This window comes from Momordica charantia (assembly GCF_013281855.1).
Source record: "Momordica charantia cultivar OHB3-1 chromosome 8 unlocalized genomic scaffold, Mcharantia_2.0 BLBB01000008.1, whole genome shotgun sequence".
In the NCBI taxonomy this organism is placed as follows: Eukaryota; Viridiplantae; Streptophyta; class Magnoliopsida; order Cucurbitales; family Cucurbitaceae; genus Momordica; species Momordica charantia.
In genome coordinates, this window is record NW_028275166.1 from 29,579,228 (window position 1) to 29,597,807 (window position 18,580).

Sequence of the window (18,580 nt, forward strand, 5' to 3'; positions counted from 1 at the left end):
AACCAAGCTAGTCGACCTTTTATGGGTTCAAGAGTAAATCTCTATCGATCATTTTGTAGATTTATAATCAAAATTTGAATAATTGATAAAGAAGATCAATGGTTTTTTTCTCTTTTTCTCAAATAATTGATATGGAACCAGACGAGTTTAGTGAATTTAAATAAAATTGGATTATGACACATGATCATTTAATTTAAGGTTAAAAACAATGAACGATCTAGACTAAAAAGAAAGATGAGTAAGAGAAAAAGAGAAATCTGTGGAGATGAAGATAAATTTTTGAAACTTTAGAATGATTATTGATATGAAGATAATTTTTGTAGAAACAGAGAGAAATTGGTGAGGATTGATAAAGTTTGTGGAAATCGTGGAAATTGAGAATAAACTTAAAAAATTATCAATTCATAATTTATTTGATTTATTCACGTCATTCATTACGTCGGCATAATTGTTGATGTCATGCTACTACAACGTAAGCATAATTTGATCGTTAAATACCACATCACCTGCCACATTAGCAAAGTGTCACACTACTTGCCACATGTCAGCTTCTAATTGTTGAGAATGTCCACATCAATCGCCGCATATAATTTTCTTCCAAACCTTGTTTTGGCCCTTACTTATTCGCTTGGACTTTGATTGAGGTAATTCAAACCACGTTAGAATTGTCTTTTTGAGTTTTATGATATGGACACTTTGAAATACTAAAATATTAATAAATAAATTTTATTATCGTAAAAACATATGGTATGATTAAAGCTTGTAAAATTAACATTAGCAACATCAACCAAGTAAGTAACCTTCCCTCTCGTTTCATTTCAATTATTTATTATTGTAATATATAATGCTCATTGGTCAAAATAACCAAAATTAATTGAGAGCGAATGAGTTCAAATCCCATAATAGTCAAATATTTTACAAATTAATAATTTCTATGTATTTTTCAATACAAAAAATTATAGGATCAACGATTGTCCATGAGATTAATTGAAATGCACCGACACACTAACCCTATTTAGAAAAAAGACAAAAAGAATTATAATAAATAAATGAAACCTTAAAAAGTTGATTATTCGACTTCCTACGCGACTAGATCATTAGGATTACCGAACTAAAAATCCACTTAAAGAAAAGAAAAAAAGAGAAAGAGAATAATAATATTACCGTTTTACCGAATAAAAATCGGACGGCTGTGATATAGCTATGTGGGCCCCGTCTCGTGTAGACGACGGGAGTAAGCAATTTTGCTATGAAACTTTCAGACAGACACGAGCTCTCTACTATTTTCTCCCACTCTTCCATTTCCATCGGCATCGCGCCTCGGCTCCGCTCTTCGTCCTGAGAATCTCTCCAAAACGCATCAAAATCTCTCTACAAATCCGTCTCCATGGAATCCCATACATTTCAGCGCTCTTAGAGTGTATATCTCCGCCTTGAGCTTTGATGGTTCGGTAGGTCTTCGGTATTCTGGTGATTTTCTCACTTGTTGTTGCTCTTCCCGAATTCAGGTTCTTCTAGGTATCCGTTATCGTTTTTGTTTGTTTGTTTCGGTAATCAGTGTGTGTGTGTCTGTGTCACATGTATGCGAATGTGGACTGTGCGTATTTTGGTTGATATTTGATGTTTTTTCTATCGTAGTAGATCAGTATGATGTACATTTGTCGCTTCATATCCGTAATCGTGTTAGTCAGTAATCAATTACTTGTAGTGTGATTTGTCAGTGGCCTAAATTGCACCAAGCACGTGCTGTCCATCACATGATTGGGATGTGGACTGTGAATAGTTTGGATGATCTTAGATGTTTGTCGATCATTGCAGATGAGTGGATTATTTATCTTTTTCCATTTCCTTTTACTTTTTAGTTAATGTGTTCGCGTTTTATTTAAGGGTGGATAAATGAAGTCAGAGGTTGTTCTAGTATTTTGTCTCTGTATTATGTGACATGGGATGAAGCGTGTAGATAATGATGTATTAAACGAACGACTGAGGCAAGGCTCTTTTGTGGCTGCTTTCTTTGCACTCTTATGAAACATTTGTAGTAGAGCTTTAAAGGCGGTGAAGATTATTGGGAAGATTGAACCTAAGGTTCAATGCCTCCTTTTAAGTCTGTGTTTTATGTAACCAAGGATTCTAGTACTTTTTCGTTATCCCTTGTTCTTATCAACGGAGGCTTTCTATATAATGTTTTTTCTTCTTTAAGTCTGTGGATGATCATTGGAGTTATTTTCTATACATGCAGGCTTAATTTTGTTGCTTTAATTAGGTATTTTTGTTGCACTGTTGGTCTTTTGTTTACGAGTTAGGTAGGGCTAGTATAAACCTCAAGTCTCTTTGGTTGATTTGATTTTGTGAGTAACAGGTCTCTACCTATCTGGGCATGGCTCTGTTATTGCACTTCATTTGGATGGGTGTGAGACTTGTATTTTGGTTTCATTAGGATTGGGATGAGAGAATTCTTGCTGATGGGTGGTACTTTGCTTTGTTGGTCTGGGATTGGTCATTTCAGGCTTTTGGGTTCACCTAGCTTGGGCCCGTGAGTGTTTTTCGATATTGGAGGAGGTTCTTGATCGCCCCGTTGAGGGACAGGGGTTGGTTATTGTGGTAGGCAGGAATCTTTGCTGTTCTTTGGGGTTTGTGGAAGGAGAGAAACAACAGGATTTTTAGAGGGGTTGAGAGTTCGGGAAGGATGTCTGGGCTCTTGTTCGCTTTCACATTTTCCTTTGGGCCTCGGTGTCCAGTATCTTGTAATTATCTGTTCGGTGTTCTCCTAAATAAATTGTTATAATGAAAAGTTTGTTTATGTTTATTTATTATTTTTAATTTTTGATAGAAATTATGAAGCCACCTCCTGGAAGGTGATCTATTTGAGGTAAGATAAAGTGAAAGGAAGATATGAAAGGGTTGGAAAAAGGGTATTACTGCTGGCTAGGAAAGTTTTTCAGCAAATAATTCTTGGAGAACTCAAATTATGGGGCTGGTGTATTTTGTTGATTCTTTAGAAGGATTGAGCCATTGAGGAGAGGGAAAAGTGATAGAAATAAAATATTGAAGGAAAATGAAAGGATTTTTGAGGAAAATATGAATGGGGGGATAGATCTGGTTGCTCCAATTAAGGAACAACGTTGTTTCTTCCAAGTTTGGGGGCTCAATTAATTGAATGGTGGATTTTAGTATGGGAAAGAAGGAAAAAGGAAGGGTAAATGAAGAATCACATTCAATAAAGCATTTAAGACTATTGATAGCTCTCTCATTTGTGTACTCGAGATGAGGTTATTTTGATCGGTCAGGAAATTCTAAAGTGAATTTAAGTAGTATTGAAAGATGTATATTTGAAAATTCGAATTCGGAGTAGGACACATAATTAATTGTTGGGAAAGAAGAAGGATGCTTTGAAGGGCAATATTTGACTGTTTGGGGAAGGTGATTCAGTTTCTTCTTTTTTTTTTTTTAAAAAAAAAAGAGGTAATAATTGACACTTTGTATCATTCTATACTCATTTGGTTACATATATTTCGGCATAAATGGAATCTCCAAACTAATAATAGTAAAATTATGATAAATGATAAAAGACTAATAAACTCCTTCGTATATACAATTACACTCCCCTCAAGCTAGAGCATATATGATAATCATGCCTAATTTATTGCAAAGATAACCTATTGTACTCCATTTAAAGCTTTCATAAAAATATCTCCTTACTGCATTCCAATCTTCACATATTTGGTAAATACCCAACTTTACTAAATTTCCTCAGAAGGAACATGACAATCAACTTCAATATATTTAATCTGTTTATGAAATACTGGGTTGGATGAAATATGAAAGCAACTTGTTTGTCTCATCATAGCATAGTTAGGATTGCTATGATTAGAATTGTGGTACTGAAATCTTAGTAAAGAGTTGATGTATGTACGTTATTTCATATCCAAAGCATCCCACAGCTCTAGGAGACTACATTTTTTCTTTGTTTCTTATAAAAAAAAAAGAAAGAAGGAGACTACATTTTGTTTCTTACTCTTTCATGAAACTATATTATTTCCAACAAAAACACAATATCCTAAAGATGTTGAGTAATTAAAAAATTCTAAACTTTCCCTAATCCCTATCCTAGAAAAATAAAAAGAGGCAAAAGAAGACAAAAAGGGAAGAAAAAACTAGGGGTGTAAGCAGTTGAAAGTTTCAAAAGTAATTAAGCAAATCCAAAAATTGGGTATGATATGGTGAAGGTGGATAGAAGGATCATTAAGTCATTTTGTGGAGCTATAAGGAGATAGGGTGTGTTGAGGTTGGAATAAAATTGAAGTATTTTTTTGGAGCTTTATGAATGAGCTCTTTGGTAAGGGTACACGTCTCCTCGTCTATTTTGTTGAGGTCTTCATCCAAAGCTTGCTGGAAAACTCTAAGGAGTGGTCCTGCTGACTATGTATGTTGGGTTTTTTTTTTTGGGTAGCAGTTTTAGTGATATATTGGGGTTACTTTTTTGTGTTTAATTTGTACATTCTTCGGGACATATTTGTATTGCTATCTTTTTTAACTTTCCAAATTTCATATATCAATGTGAAGTTGTATCTTGTTTCAAAAATATTATGCAATGTGGAATTATCCTATACTGTGATGTAATAATGTAATTTTTTTTAATTATCTCTTACTTATTTTTTGTCTTTCCAGGGCTTAAGTACTTCAATACTATCCCATTTAGTTTATTATATATAATCAGTAGTTCAATTCATTATTAATTGGGTTTATGCTGTTGAGTTATAATTTTGGTAGAACCGATACATTGTGAAACCTAAAAGATTGACACCTCCAGTAATTTTCTCTGTGTTTTTGAACAGGATGTTTATTGGGTTGTTTTTTCATTGATTACAGACTGCACAAATTCTGTGGTTTGGTTGAATGTGTGGCCTTTGATTTCCGCACAAGTAACCGAATATATAGAATGCAGAAATGGCTTTAAGAGCAATCTTGCTAAAGAAAAGGCACCTTTTCAGTTCTGAGAATCTGTCTACCAGCTTATATCTAAGGTTGTCCAGATTTGAACTTGGGCAAACATCTCAAGCCGATGATTTACAGAGGTTGGGCTGCATTCCCAGGCCTCCACCTGTAGCTATTGATGGTGGATGTGAAGAGGGCTTAGCTCCCGTTGTTAGGGAGGATCTTTTATCCTTTCCAGCTGCAGAGTTTTTTCGAAGTAGTTTTATAAAACCTCAAATTTTTGGTCATGGATTTGATAGGGGAAAGTCAGCTTCCTGTATGGGTTTTAGATGTGCTTTACAGATTTCACAATATTCTTCCACGGCCACAGCTGGTCAACCTGAATTTGGTGGCAATAATGATAGAAATGAAAAACAAGCTGCTAAGAGGATTAAAGAGCCCTCACCAGAGGAGTGTGATCAAGCAGTTGAAGGTTTGAGTACAGTTAAAGCGCAAGCTAAGCAGATGCAAGAATCCCAAAAAAGTGCTGAATCTTTGATGAAAAGCATATGGGCCAAGCTCCTAGGAATAGGTCCTGCGTTGAGAGTTATTGCTTCTATGAGCAGGTTTTTGACTATTATTCTTCTTGCATCAGTCTGGCTTTTGTTTTCATTAGTCTGAATGAAAAATTCAGTTCCTTAGAAAAAAAGTTATTATCCTTCTTGCATTATGTTTGATCTAAAGTTTGATTCTCATAGTTCATTGAACAATATTATATCATGTAGAGAAGACTGGGCTAAGAAGCTTCGCCATTGGAAGGATGAATTTAAATCTACAATGCAGCACTATTGGTTGGGTACAAAACTTTTATGGGCTGATGTTAGGATCAGCTCGAGGTTATTGGTGAAACTTGCAGGTGGGAAGGGTCTTTCTCGAAGGGAGAGGCAGCAACTCACACGCACCACAGCTGATATTTTCAGGCTAGTTCCTTTTGCAGTTTTTATTATAGTTCCGTTCATGGAGTTCTTATTGCCAGTCTTCCTGAAATTATTTCCCAACATGTTACCATCAACCTTCCAGGACAAGATGAAGGAACAGGTAAATGTTGCAGAACTTGGTGGAGATTGCTAAACCTGTTACTCCAGCACGCAGTTCATTGGCTGTTTTTAGATAATTAGTTTTTGGGCTTCAATTCTTTAAACTTAACTCTCCTACTAATTTTTTTTCCTCTTTTGCTGGTGCTCATACTACATTCATTTTATTGCTGAAATAGATGTGCACATACAAATGATCTTTTCACTATTAAACTATTATTAATAATGCATTTTATGTCGCACATACAATGCCTCTCTTTTGGCACTTGTCTAGATTTTTTGTAATTATCTTTTAGGTCTTATTCTTTTGGACTGAAACTATTGTTATATATTTAGTTCCAGGTTTTGGTTGGTTGTTGTTTTATAGGTTCTTTTTGTATTCTTTCATTTTATTAATGAAAACTCAGCTAGGAAGAATGTCTTCTAGTCTTATATGATAAGTCAGGGATTTGAGATTTGGAATGTATTATGCTGCTGAAGTTGATAATTTTCGGTGCATCATTTTTTTGTTGCCAAATCATTATTGAAGGCTCCCCCCACAGTAAATAGATAAGAATAATGAAAAGTAATTAGTTTCAATAAACATTATATTCCATGTAATTAGGTTAATATCATATTTTGCTTTCCATAACTGTGGTCCTTTTGAACATTATGTTCCCGCTTTATGATTATGGAGAGGGTTAAGGAATCAGTTCTACAGCTTACTTATTGAAAGTGGTCTTTATGATGTAGCGACAGAGTCTTAGACATCTTAGTTGTTAGTTGTGTGAAGCTAAAACTGTATAATCAAAAGACTTTGGGTATGGGCAAAGGAGAGAATTCACGTCTCTTGGAAAAGTCTCTCATGTAGAATTAAAAAAGTTGCCCCATAATTTTTGGACGAAGTTACACTAGAGAGGAAAATATAAAGATATACAACGGAGAATACACCAAACTATTGGCTTGCAATCCAAACTACTATCTTCCATCATTGTTGTAGGATAAGTTGCATCAGCTAGATCATTCATTACTAGCTGTTGACAAATATTTAGCTTTGCCCAAATTACCTCAGTCTGTTGAAGCAAGTTGAGACTTCAATTCTCCTTGCTTTGTTTCCTCTACTATTTGCTTGAGTTTGTGCACCCTTGCTTTATTTTATTTCTTGGGATAAATAAGGTGAACAGCATGCCATTTTTGTTTGGAGGTCGACAAAAAAATGAATTATTTGATATTTGGTTTTATTAAATTTGGGGAACAAATTAAAATCTAAGCGTGTTTGATTCCTAGTGTGTTTGTAGGATCTATGGTCCTGGATTCTTTTTCTGCGCCTCACGAATAACAATTAATTCAACTTACACTTTATAAATAAAAGCTGTAACACCTGTGGCCAAGCATGCAAATGTATTCACTTGCAGTATAGAATTGTCATATGTATGCATAAGGTGGATTCTGTAATTTTTGTGGATGTAATGTCAGTTTTCTCTGTAATTTTATTACTAGATCAGAGATAAAACTAATACATAAAAAATTATGGCAATGGAGGTTGCAATTGGAATGAAGCTGCAAGGGTTTTAGTAATCAGAAAAAAAGGATATATATATATATATATATATATGTTAAACTTCAAAAAGTGCACATGCATCCCATTGTTAACAGAAAGTTCGATGAAATTAAGGAATTGAGGCAAACACATAGAAATAGCTTCCTTAGGATTCCTAAAAGTACTATTTGCAACCACATTTGAGTCCTAACCACTGGAAAGATGCCCATAACATATTAATATCTTCTGCCACAGAACATCTGATTCTAAGTGAAAATGTCTCAGGCTCTCAGGTCATGATATAACCTAAAAAGATCCTTCTATTATTCCTGACCTCAATTTTATAACATAGTCGAGATTGGCCAAATCTAAAGTCTTTCTTCTTCTTTGAGCTGCTTCCAATTCCAATGTAAATTTCGAAACACTTCCTTAGGATTTAACCATCGTAGTTGAAGTAACATTGATAATGTTTTCCTCTATTAGTTATGTTTTTAAATTTTGTCATTTTCTTATAGCTCTAATGCACTGTCTCATTTCATGACGTATCAGAAGCCAGAGAATGGAAATGACGGGGTTATGAATGTGTGATAATCAAATTTTTTATGTTTTATTTAAAGAAAGGTAAATAATTTTTTATGAGAACTTCATGATGTTTCTTTGGGGAAGGGTGCAATTTTTGGCTTCATTATGGTCTTCAACTTTAAGTAGCTTAAAGAATTTCTCTTTTTATCTTTTTTGAATGAATTAGTTCCAAAAATTAATTGGTGTTCTGACCTTAATACTTGAATTGAAGGAGATGGAACTTTTTGTAACATATGAGTTTTTAGATCTGAAGCTCTGCCTTCTATTATATGAGATAGTGAATAAATCTCTGTCATATGCTCTCTCTCTCTGGATAGCACTGGTCTGATTTTAGTTTCCAACTTTCAGGAGGCATTGAAAAGAAGGCTAAATGCTAGAATAGAATATGCCAAATTTCTTCAGGACACTGTAAAGGAAATGGCCAAGGAAGTTCAGGACTCCAGAAGTGGAGAAATTAAGAAGACAGCGGAAGACCTTGATGAGTTCATGACTAAGGCAAGTAGATTACGTCCTCCATTCCTCAGTGCGTGTTAATTTAATTATCCTATTTTGGCTACTATGGCTGCATGCACCTTGCGCAATGGGGTGTTATATTTTGTTGAATGCTTATCTAGGTCAGAAAGGGTGCTCGTGTTAACAATGATGAAATTTTGGGATTTGCCAAGCTATTCAATGATGAACTTACGTTGGATAACATAAGCAGGTCAATTTTTAGTTTATTAAATTAATTCTTCTATCCTTTAGCTTGTGAATTTTTTTTATACTTACAGTGAACCTACGGTATTTAACAGGCCTCGGTTGGTGAATATGTGCAAATACATGGGTATCAGTCCATTTGGTACTGATGCATATTTGCGCTTTATGCTAAGGAAAAGACTGCAAGAGTAAGAGAGTCCTACCAACATGACATGCATAATTCATCTCTTCTGCATTTTTTTTTATAAGAAACAGAAGATATAATTTCATCTCCTCTGCATTTTATCATTCAGGAACCGTGTTCTTCATAGCTTCGGGTGGATTCCTTTTATCCCCCTCCTTATGTAATTTTGTTCTTTTAGTATGATTTCCGTTTCTTATAAAGAACTCAAGTCCCACATTGGTGCAGGGACTTCTTAGTAACCCAAAAGATTAAAACCCAAAAGTGGTCTTGAAAAATTCCTACAGCTTCCTCTTTACCCCATCAAGAAGGGATTAAAAAAATAGAAACAGAAGAATCTATGTTACAAATTTTGATAAAACAACTTAACATATTGTATTTGATTAATTAAAGTGGAACGTTGTGTGCACCTATTACCCCCCCAAAGTCAATGGTTCAATTCAAAAAAAGAAAAAAACAGAGAGAGAGAGAGGGAGAGAGATAAAGAGCGTGGCATATTGGTGTGCAAGCCCATCAAAGGAATCATAGTTCATAAGAACAAGATCGGACTGAAAACGAAATTTGAATAAGATCTTACTATAAACTTGATGGTTCGGATCATTATTTCTTCACTGTGTAAATTATTCCATTTATTAATTTGTGCAAATTTATTGTCTTTTATTTGGACTCTGTAGTCAACTATATTTTCTTTATTAGAGAGGATGCACTGATGAAATTTGTTGATAAATTTGAAGTCCTATCTTGTTTAGAAAAGGTTAGTAGCTGCCAAAAGTAGCAAGTCATTATATTTTTTGGAGCAATTTCCTCACCATAAAACATTGATTTTTTTATATTTGTCAGGATCAAGAATGATGATAAGATGATTCAGTCTGAGGGGTTGGAATCTCTTTCAGAAGCAGAGCTTCGTCAAGCCTGTAGAGAGCGAGGTTTACTTGGATTACTTTCGGTTGAGGAAATGAGACAACAGGTTTGCATTTTTTCTTGTTTATTTATCAATTTATTAATGATTGGAAGGCTCTTCTTGTTTAGTGCTGGCCACCCCTTGCCCCTATGCTGTACCTTCTCTCTTGACTCTTTCGTACACTGTTTCTTATCCAAAAAAAAAAAAAACCCTTTCCTATGATAATCTATTTCATATCTGGAAATCAAAGTGAAAGTTCATGGTAACCGATCTAAAATTATCCAATATTGTGTTAATTCTTTTTTCTAATTTTGATCTTGATTAGTCATTCTATTTAATTAACAATCAAACATAGTGTTAAAGTAGTAAAGAAATAGATGGATGGAGAGGACACTCCTAGATATTACATAATCAAACTGTTCAATAAGAAAATATCATTAACTTACTTAATACCTAGTACTTCCACGTCAATGCCTTAGCCTTTACTTTCTTCAGTTGAACCATGATTTATTGTAGCTTACATGCTTCCCAACCACGAATTATGGCTTCCACTAATTCCACTGGTTTTATGAAGTTTTTGTTCACAAACAATCTTGAACCATCAATTTAAAATTGTTTGTGGCATTGCTCTTTCTGGAATTTGTGCACAGAACCTTGATGTTAAACATGATAAACCTCTTGAGTCTTGACTCTTCAAATATGTGATCTGCATTGGAAGCATTGAGGTAGGAAAGACGGGGGCAATAATTATCTCTTCACCTTGGATTAGCCTCTGTAAGCCTTTGGAGTATCTGTTTTGGATGTTTGAGACTGACCTCTACGAGTTTTTATTTTTTATTTATTTATTATCATTATTATTATTATTATTATTATTATTATTTTTACCAAAGTTGTCGCAAACTTCACATGTTCAAAGTTGGAATTCATATGTGCTAGTTTTCAAACTTCATTTAAGTTGTTTTGTCCATTTGGTCATAATTTTTTTAACTTAGTTTGACACGTACAAAAATAAATCTCACAGGTGCCAAATTTCATCCACTTTGACTGTTAAGACTTTTTATGTTAACTTTAACTTCTCTAGGCTCACGGGTGCCAAATAATCTTGGGTAGGAATAGTATCTTTTAGTTCTGACATGTAAATTTTTCATTATTTGTTGTAGCTGCGTGATTGGCTGGACTTATCTCTCAACTACTCTGTACCATCTTCCCTCTTGATTCTTTCAAGGTAATTTACATATTTTCTGCATTTTTTTTTAAATAGTAAGATGACATTGAAAATTTTCTTCTAATTGATAACCAATGCAGAGCCTTCTCTGTGTCTGGAAAGGTGAGACCAGAGGAAGCTGTACAAGCAACTCTTTCCTCTCTGCCGGATGAGGTTGTGGATACTGTGGGGGTGACGGCTTTGCCATCTGAAGATACTGTTTCAGAAAGAAGAAGGAAATTGGAGTTCCTAGAAATGCAAGAAGAAATGATAAAGGTTTTTCCTTTTTTCCAGTTATCCTTATGATTACAATTATTATTCCATGAAAATTTCTGGGAGAAGGGACGTTAGCAATATGGTTTGAGGTATTTCCCTTCATCCCATTCTGAGCCTGCAGAGATAGAGTTGTGTGATTTCAAAATTTAAGCCGATTGCTGGCTCAGTATTAATCGAGCTGACTAAAATAATTATCTGAAAAATATTTAAATCAAAGAACATCTTAGGGACAAAATGTTGTTTTAAAATTAGAGATAAAAGATTTCATCCAGCAAGACCTCTGATTTATTCTAAAAAAACGTTAGCTGATGTGTCTCTAGCAAAATCCTGGAAAGAGGAGTGCGGATTCCTTCTTCACTCTAACCTTCTGTTCTCTCCTGAAATAGAACTTCCAAAATGCCTTCTTTATGTGTTAAATAACTCTATTTCTTCTCATGATTGAAGGTTTGATGTTACTAACTGGCTAATTTTTTATGAATTCCCCTACAAGAAGTTGAAACACCATGTTTTTTCCGATCAAAACTATCTAGGTTTATGACTCTTGTTGTATTGAATTAGCTGTTTTAAAAAAAGTTTCTGGCATTTAGATGCTCTTCATAACATATTTGTAGGAGGAAGAAGAAGAAGAAGAAGAGGAGCTGGCTAAGATGCAAGAAACTGCTGGTATTCAGAAGGATGTAGCACTAGAAGAGATGACTAGTCCAACCATTGGAGAGGAACCCAAAGAAAAAACAAAAACAATGGAACAACAAGAGCAGCTATGTGAGCTCAGTCGCGCACTGGCAGTTTTAGCATCAGCATCTGTAAGGATTGAAAATAATTTGTGCTTTGAAGGACTAGATTTATGGCTCCCTTCATTTTCTTTTCTTTTACACACGATATTTTCTTGACTTGCTTTGTTCCACCATGGTTATTCATTTAGTCAGTCAGCAGGGAACGTGAGGAGTTCTTACAGCTTGTAAACAAAGAGGTATAACTTAATATTCATTTCTCCTCGCTGTGTAAGAAAGTATAACATGACGACTTAATGTCAATAGGTTGGCCAAAATTTTATTTTGTGTCTCTAAGATAGCTAAATAGATCTTCAAGACAGAAAGAATGTCATTTTGACGTGAAAAGTCAAGTACATGGCTAATTTCGTGGTTGCTTGTTATTGTCTCCATCTCCACTCTCCAGATAGACCTGTACAACAGCATGGTTAAGAAAGAGGGTACAGATGGTGCGGAAGAAGCAAGAAGGGCTTACAAAGCTGCAAGGGAGGATACCGACCAAGCTGCCGAGTTGACTTTAGGTCGCAAGGTTTCTTCAGCACTAATTAATAGGGTAATAAAATCCTTCATAATTGTATTTCACAAGTTTATTTTGGTCTCTTGATGCTAACCCACAATTGATTGTTTGGCCATTTGCCACATCTTCTCTGCAACTTGCAAAAATCACGATATGAATGTTGTTTTTCAGATTGATACGATGCTTCATAAGCTTGAAAAGGAAATTGATGATGTCGATGCCAAGATTGGGGATCGTTGGCGATTGCTAGACAGGTTATATAATTGCCCTTCTAATTTGATGAGATTCCACATCAGTACCTATCGTGTGTGTCCATCTTAATCATATTTCTTTGCAGGGATTATGATGGCAAAGTGACGCCTGAGGAGGTTGCATCTGCTGCTATGTATCTAAGGGACACCTTGGGCAAGGAGGGAATTCAAGAACTTATCGGCAATCTCTCGAAGGATAGAGGTGCGCGATGTTGTATCGTTTATTACTCATCTACCTGTTTGTTAATGTTTCTTGTCCTTCATAAACAACGTGGGAGTTGGTTTTATGCCACATTAAGGATGAGGGCTTGGGAACCGGTTGTGTGAGGGTTTAAGAATTGGTTTTAACCCGAAGGGGTGTTCAGCTGGTAAGGCCTTGAAATGTTTGGAGATGCTTTGGGGTTTAAGCATTGAAAATTTATGCCCGTTGATAACCATTTCGTTTTTAGTTTTCTATTTTCAACTCACAATTTCTTTAATATGTATTAACATTTCTTAGAAACGCATTTTTACTTTCGGCAAAATTTAAAAAACAAGAACTAAGTTTTTTAAAACTACTTTTTTTTTTAGTTTTCAAAATTTAGCTTAGATTTTGAAAGATGCAAAACAAAAAAATACATGGGTGATAGGTGAAAGTAGTGTTTACAAGCTTATTTTCATAAAACCAAAAACAAAATGGTTATCAAATGGGGCATTAATTTTTTTTTATATTCGGGAGTGTCCGAGTTAGCTTACGCGTACCTCTACTAATCTCACGGGACAACTTCTGACCCTATAACATTCGGCATCGGGAAACACATAGAAAATTAGGAATTACTAATTCCTAAGGTAGGTGACCATCATGGAATTTGAATTCATTCCCTCTTAATTAGCTTAGTCCCTTTGGACCAATGAGCCACCCATGACCAATTTAATTTAAAACTTTTGTCTCTAAGACCAGCCTTAGGCTGGCCGAATCCTCCCTGAGATTAGAAGGGATCGGCCAATGTGTGGGGAGTTAGGCATTTGATACTTGAGAAAATGAAAAATATGAGACATACATGGGTTCAGATGACATGATTAGATTATGATCGGGAACGAAGCGGAGGAAAAAATAACTCTCATAACCCTGATCATTTTTAGCCATATGATTTTCTGTCTCGGTATTTTCGTTAACGAATCTCACACATTGCTACTTTCGCCAATTTTCTTTTGAACAGAAGGAAAGATACTTGTTGAGGACATTGTGAAATTAGGCAGTGCAACAGAAGATTCGGATGCATCCGAAGCAGGAAAGTCATAAAGTTTGGTTGGGGATAGTATATAGTGTTGGCTCATTTCAGCTCTTGGATCGGATAATTAGTCTTGACGTCGATAAGGTTCTTATTCCATTACTTCAATCTCAACAATACAACTGAAATTAAGATTTCACTGAATAAGAAATTCTTTACTGATGCAATTATCAAGTAATTGTTCTTTCGAGGACTGGCCTTTTTCTTGAACAGTATATATATTTGATCAATAAATGTTTTGTTTTGAACAATATTTGATGTTGATGATCTCCCCATTTCGAAATTGTTTCTATTATATTTTCTTAAAATGATCTTTCCCATTTTAGACTTGTAGTAGAAGACCCGTTTGGTAATGTTTTTGTTTCTTAATTTTCGTTCTCTTTTTCAATCTAGGAAAGACCTGCAAGCTGTTTCTTATTTCTTTTTTTTTTTAATGAAAAATAAACCAAAGCATGTTAGGGTACTATTTTTAGTTATTGGTTAGGTAAAATCTTATATGATAATTAATTCTTCAAACGAAATATTTAAAATTTTATGTTCTATTTATTCTTTGATCTTTATTATGTATTTATAAGGAAAAAAATGATAAAAATATGCTTTTACCTATGTTTTTGAAACAATTGGAGATAGCAATGAGAAACCAGAAATGTAGGACCTATTTGGTAACGCTCTTGTTTTGTGTTTTTATTTCTTTTTTTTTAATAAAGAAAATAGAATAGTATGTCTCAACACCTATGGATTCAAGTACGATACAATAATATTTTTATTTATGTTTTAGAACAAGAAATAAGAAACTTGTTTTTATTGTTTTCGAAATTTCTATATAATTTTGAGAATGCTTTTAAAAAACTGAGAAATAAGTTGCATGAATAGTTGCAAGTTTTTGGGTTCTTTAATGAAATATGAAACGTTATCAAACATGTCTATAATTTTTTTATTTCCAAAATAAATGCTTCTTAAAAACCAGAAACATGAGCAGTCTTTTTTTTTTTCTCCCTAAAATGAAAACAAAATATCAAAACACTGAAGCTTTTTCAAGTCAAATTTGATCCTCTCTGCAGCCTGACTGTGTTTGCAAGATGGTCAATAGCTCGATTCCCCTTCCGTTGGTATCATTAAGGCGTCACGTGAGGGATTATATTTATAAAAAATTAGAAACGAGAACATTACAAGAGGAGCCTAAAGTCATCTCATGTTTTTCCTTCCTAATTTTTTTTGTCATTTTAATCCACAAGACTTATTTGAAATGGAGGGTTTAATAATATTTTTTTTTCACGTTCAACAATAATTGTTCATCATAGTATCAATCTTAATTAAGATTTTTTTTACACCTCTATACATTTGAGTATGATACTCACCCGTCACCAACACAAACTTCACGAAATAGAATTCATTCTACTTTGATGATCTATAAAAGATTTGCAATTATGATTGGATCGTGAATATAATATAAGTAAAATTTGTGAACAAAGAGATTATTACTTGAATAAAATAATAAGTTTATTTATCTAATTTGGATATAGTTTAGTGGATAAGACACTTATTATCATCTCAAAATCGATAGTTTGATTCTCTATCCTTGTAATTAAAGAACTAAAGAAAAAATAAATAAAGACATGTGAAAAGCTATTTCATGCCGGGTTTATTACTAAACATGATATCTTAACCTTAATTTTTGGTAAAGTAACTTGAGCCAACAAAAAAAATAGTTTTTTTTCCCTTTTTTAATTCAATGAGAGTCTCTGACTCTGAGGTTAATTAATTAAAGAGTTTAATTGATTTTTTATTTTATAAGTCTACAATATCTAAGTAGCTTAAAAACTCATGATCTATTATTGGAATAAATTTAATGTTAAAAGATCAAACTAAATTAAATTAAATGTATGATCCATTGTTGGGAAAGATAATTGTAAGCCCTAAGCCTAATAAGAAGGGGGCTTCGACACGTGGCTTCTTAAAGCTTAGTGGGACCTTTGGGTCTTAAGCCCAATGATTGGCCCAACAAATAATCAAATAAGAGACCTTAAAACATGCTCATTTAATTCGTACTTATAAAAGAAGTGTTTTTAGGTAAAAATAGTTTCATCCAAAGTTAACTTATAGTACTAATATATATATACACACACATGTATCAATTTTGACTAAGAATTCAAAAGTAAAATAAAAATACAACACAAAACTAAAAAATAAAATTTGGCTTTCCCCTTTACAACTCATATTTAGTGATTGTACTTTAGTCAACAGCGAAGATTTGATTTAAGCCTTTTATTTGGTACAATATTTTATCTGACTTTTGATTTTTTTTTTTGAGGAAATAAGAAAAAAAAAACAACTTAACTTAATACAAATTCCGAAAAAACTAAATTGTCCAGTCGCTCATCCCTCAGATCGTTTTCCATCGCTCGTCTGGCTAAACCATGGGTCATCTTATTTGCCTCCCGACTGATATGTCTCATTGAAACTATTTCTATATTTTCCATCATCTGCCAAATTTCTTTTAAAAGCGAAATAATTTCAGTTTGATATTGACACTGTCTGTGAAGTAGATGAATCCACGCAATCCCTCGTAGATAGCCATCACCTCTAGGTAAGTAATATTTCTTTCCGTTCTTATAATTCTACAGCCTGCTTTGATGACTTCTCCCTTCTCGTCTCTTAAAATCCAATCAATCCCCCGATGTTTGTAACAGCTCGCCATGCTCCATCCGTATTTACCTTCCATGAATTTGACGTGGGAGGTTACTTTTGATTACTAGAAAGAGACATTATATTTGCATTGGTTTGGAGAATTGGTCATTGAGTATTAATGATTATGGGAGCCATATTTATTAAAATGAAATGACATGTCATCTATATAATTAAAATATTAAGTTATGCTATCTCTCTATAAAATATTAGTATTTTTTAGAAAATATTAAGCTGGACTATTTTTTTAGTGCAACATGTGTAGTTCGTAACTACGATCTTTTGGTTGGAAATAAATATCTTAATAAATTGAACTATATTAGATTCGTAGTTATGCTCTGAGTTAGTTAGACGACATATAATTCAATTCTTAATATTTATGATATTTTTCAATGATTAAATTTAACTTATTAGTGTTAAGTCTAAAAGAATATAATAAAACCATACTACATGTTTTATCGAAGAAAGGATGGTTTGAGATTAATTTACATTTAATTCTTAAATTCTATAGTACTTCATGTTATAATTTTGTTAGTCAATTTTTTTAGTACAACAAGTGGGGTGAGAGGATTCGAACTCACAACTTCATTGTTGGAAATATGCACAAATAACGCTAAACTAAACTTATGTTAGCATAATTGAAATTGCTATATTAGCAAAATAGTATATTTCTCAAACTTTCACATTATTAAGAATTTGATGGTTCATTGAAAAATAAGACTAAATCTTTAAAAATATTAAAAACATATCATATAAACTAATGAGATAATTATATAGGTTAAATTATAAAAGTTAGTTCCGCTTTTTATCATCTCTATATGTACATAATTTTAATTACCATCCAAAAATTTTCGATTTTGATTATAATAAATTCAAATTGTTAAGACGATAATTTAATTGTTGATGTAACGTGATACACTGATATAGGTAAAAAAAAAGGGAGAGTGAGATGAATAATATAACCAACATTTTGGGAATTAACTCTTATTTATGGTTGATTTACTCTTTTTTTACTTTTTGTTAACCCGTAATGCCAAAAATTACTTATTAATTCAATCAATATCGTGTCAAATATTTTTAATAAAAATGTTCTAACAGAGATAACTTCTTGAAATTAAAACGGAAAGTTTACGAAGGTAGGTGAAACTTCGTATAGTTTATAGCCAACAAGATAAATTCTAGTTAAGTAGATGTAATGTGAAAAATATATATTATTTTTGACTAACTATAAGTTAAATGTGATAGGTAACAATAAATTTTTAAGGATAATTTTTACTAAGTTAACATGACAGACAACTAGATAAATTAACGGGTTGTGTGGGATCTGATGTGTCGCACCATCGAAACAACGCGTTGAAGGGTACTCTAAAGAGTCATAAGCAGATGAGGTTGGGAAGCCAAACTCAATTATATTTCAGACGCTGATCCTTATTTCAATATGTTCCGCCATCTTTGAAGTAGCTGGCAACTCCGGGAAGGAAGGTAGCAAAACGCCCATAAAATCTGTGCGAATCCTGTGATTCGAGGATGAATTGACAAGGAGTTGACGACTTTTTCGTCTGGCAATCACCTATAAAAGTAGGGGTACACTATATTCAAAGTACGCATGAATCTCAACTACAACTTTATTTTCCAAATTTCAACTTGAGCATTAGAGTGTTCACTTTCTGTAGGGCAGGTTCGTTGTTTACAAGAACATTCATTTGATCGTTTGGATAG

The 18,580-nt window shown here is 33.5% G+C and overlaps 1 protein-coding gene across 4 annotated transcripts; it reads left to right on the top strand.

Annotated features, from left to right (window-relative positions):
- Nucleotides 1–1,258: 1,258 nt before the first annotated feature.
- On the top strand, nucleotides 1,259–14,427 carry LETM2 (LETM1-like protein). Of its 4 annotated transcripts, none has more exons than XM_022294137.2 (15): nucleotides 1,259–1,518; nucleotides 4,836–5,540; nucleotides 5,700–6,012; nucleotides 8,458–8,604; nucleotides 8,724–8,812; nucleotides 8,901–8,993; nucleotides 9,827–9,953; nucleotides 11,048–11,112; nucleotides 11,193–11,367; nucleotides 11,979–12,170; nucleotides 12,290–12,337; nucleotides 12,544–12,690; nucleotides 12,826–12,908; nucleotides 12,992–13,107; nucleotides 14,105–14,427. In XM_022294137.2, the coding sequence occupies exons 2-15, from the start codon at nucleotides 4,948–4,950 to the stop codon at nucleotides 14,185–14,187; spliced, it is 2,271 nt and encodes a 756-aa protein (XP_022149829.1). In that variant the 5' UTR covers nucleotides 1,259–1,518; nucleotides 4,836–4,947; the 3' UTR covers nucleotides 14,188–14,427. The 4 variants fall into 4 exon arrangements, with proteins under 4 accessions (XP_022149829.1, XP_022149830.1, XP_022149828.1 ...); XM_022294138.2 differs by having other exon boundaries at nucleotides 1,259–1,470; XM_022294136.2 differs by having other exon boundaries at nucleotides 1,259–1,451.
- The last annotated feature ends 4,153 nt before the right edge of the window (nucleotides 14,428–18,580 follow it).

Coding starts and splice junctions, on each gene's coding strand:
- LETM2 (XM_022294137.2), top strand. CDS start 4,948: ATGGCTTTAAGAGCAATCTTGCTAAAGAAAAGGCACCTTTTCAGTTCT. Junction 12,338..12,543: donor TACAGCTTGTAAACAAAGAG/GTATAACTTAAT, acceptor TCCACTCTCCAG/ATAGACCTGTACAACAGCAT. Junction 12,909..12,991: donor CGTTGGCGATTGCTAGACAG/GTTATATAATTG, acceptor ATTTCTTTGCAG/GGATTATGATGGCAAAGTGA.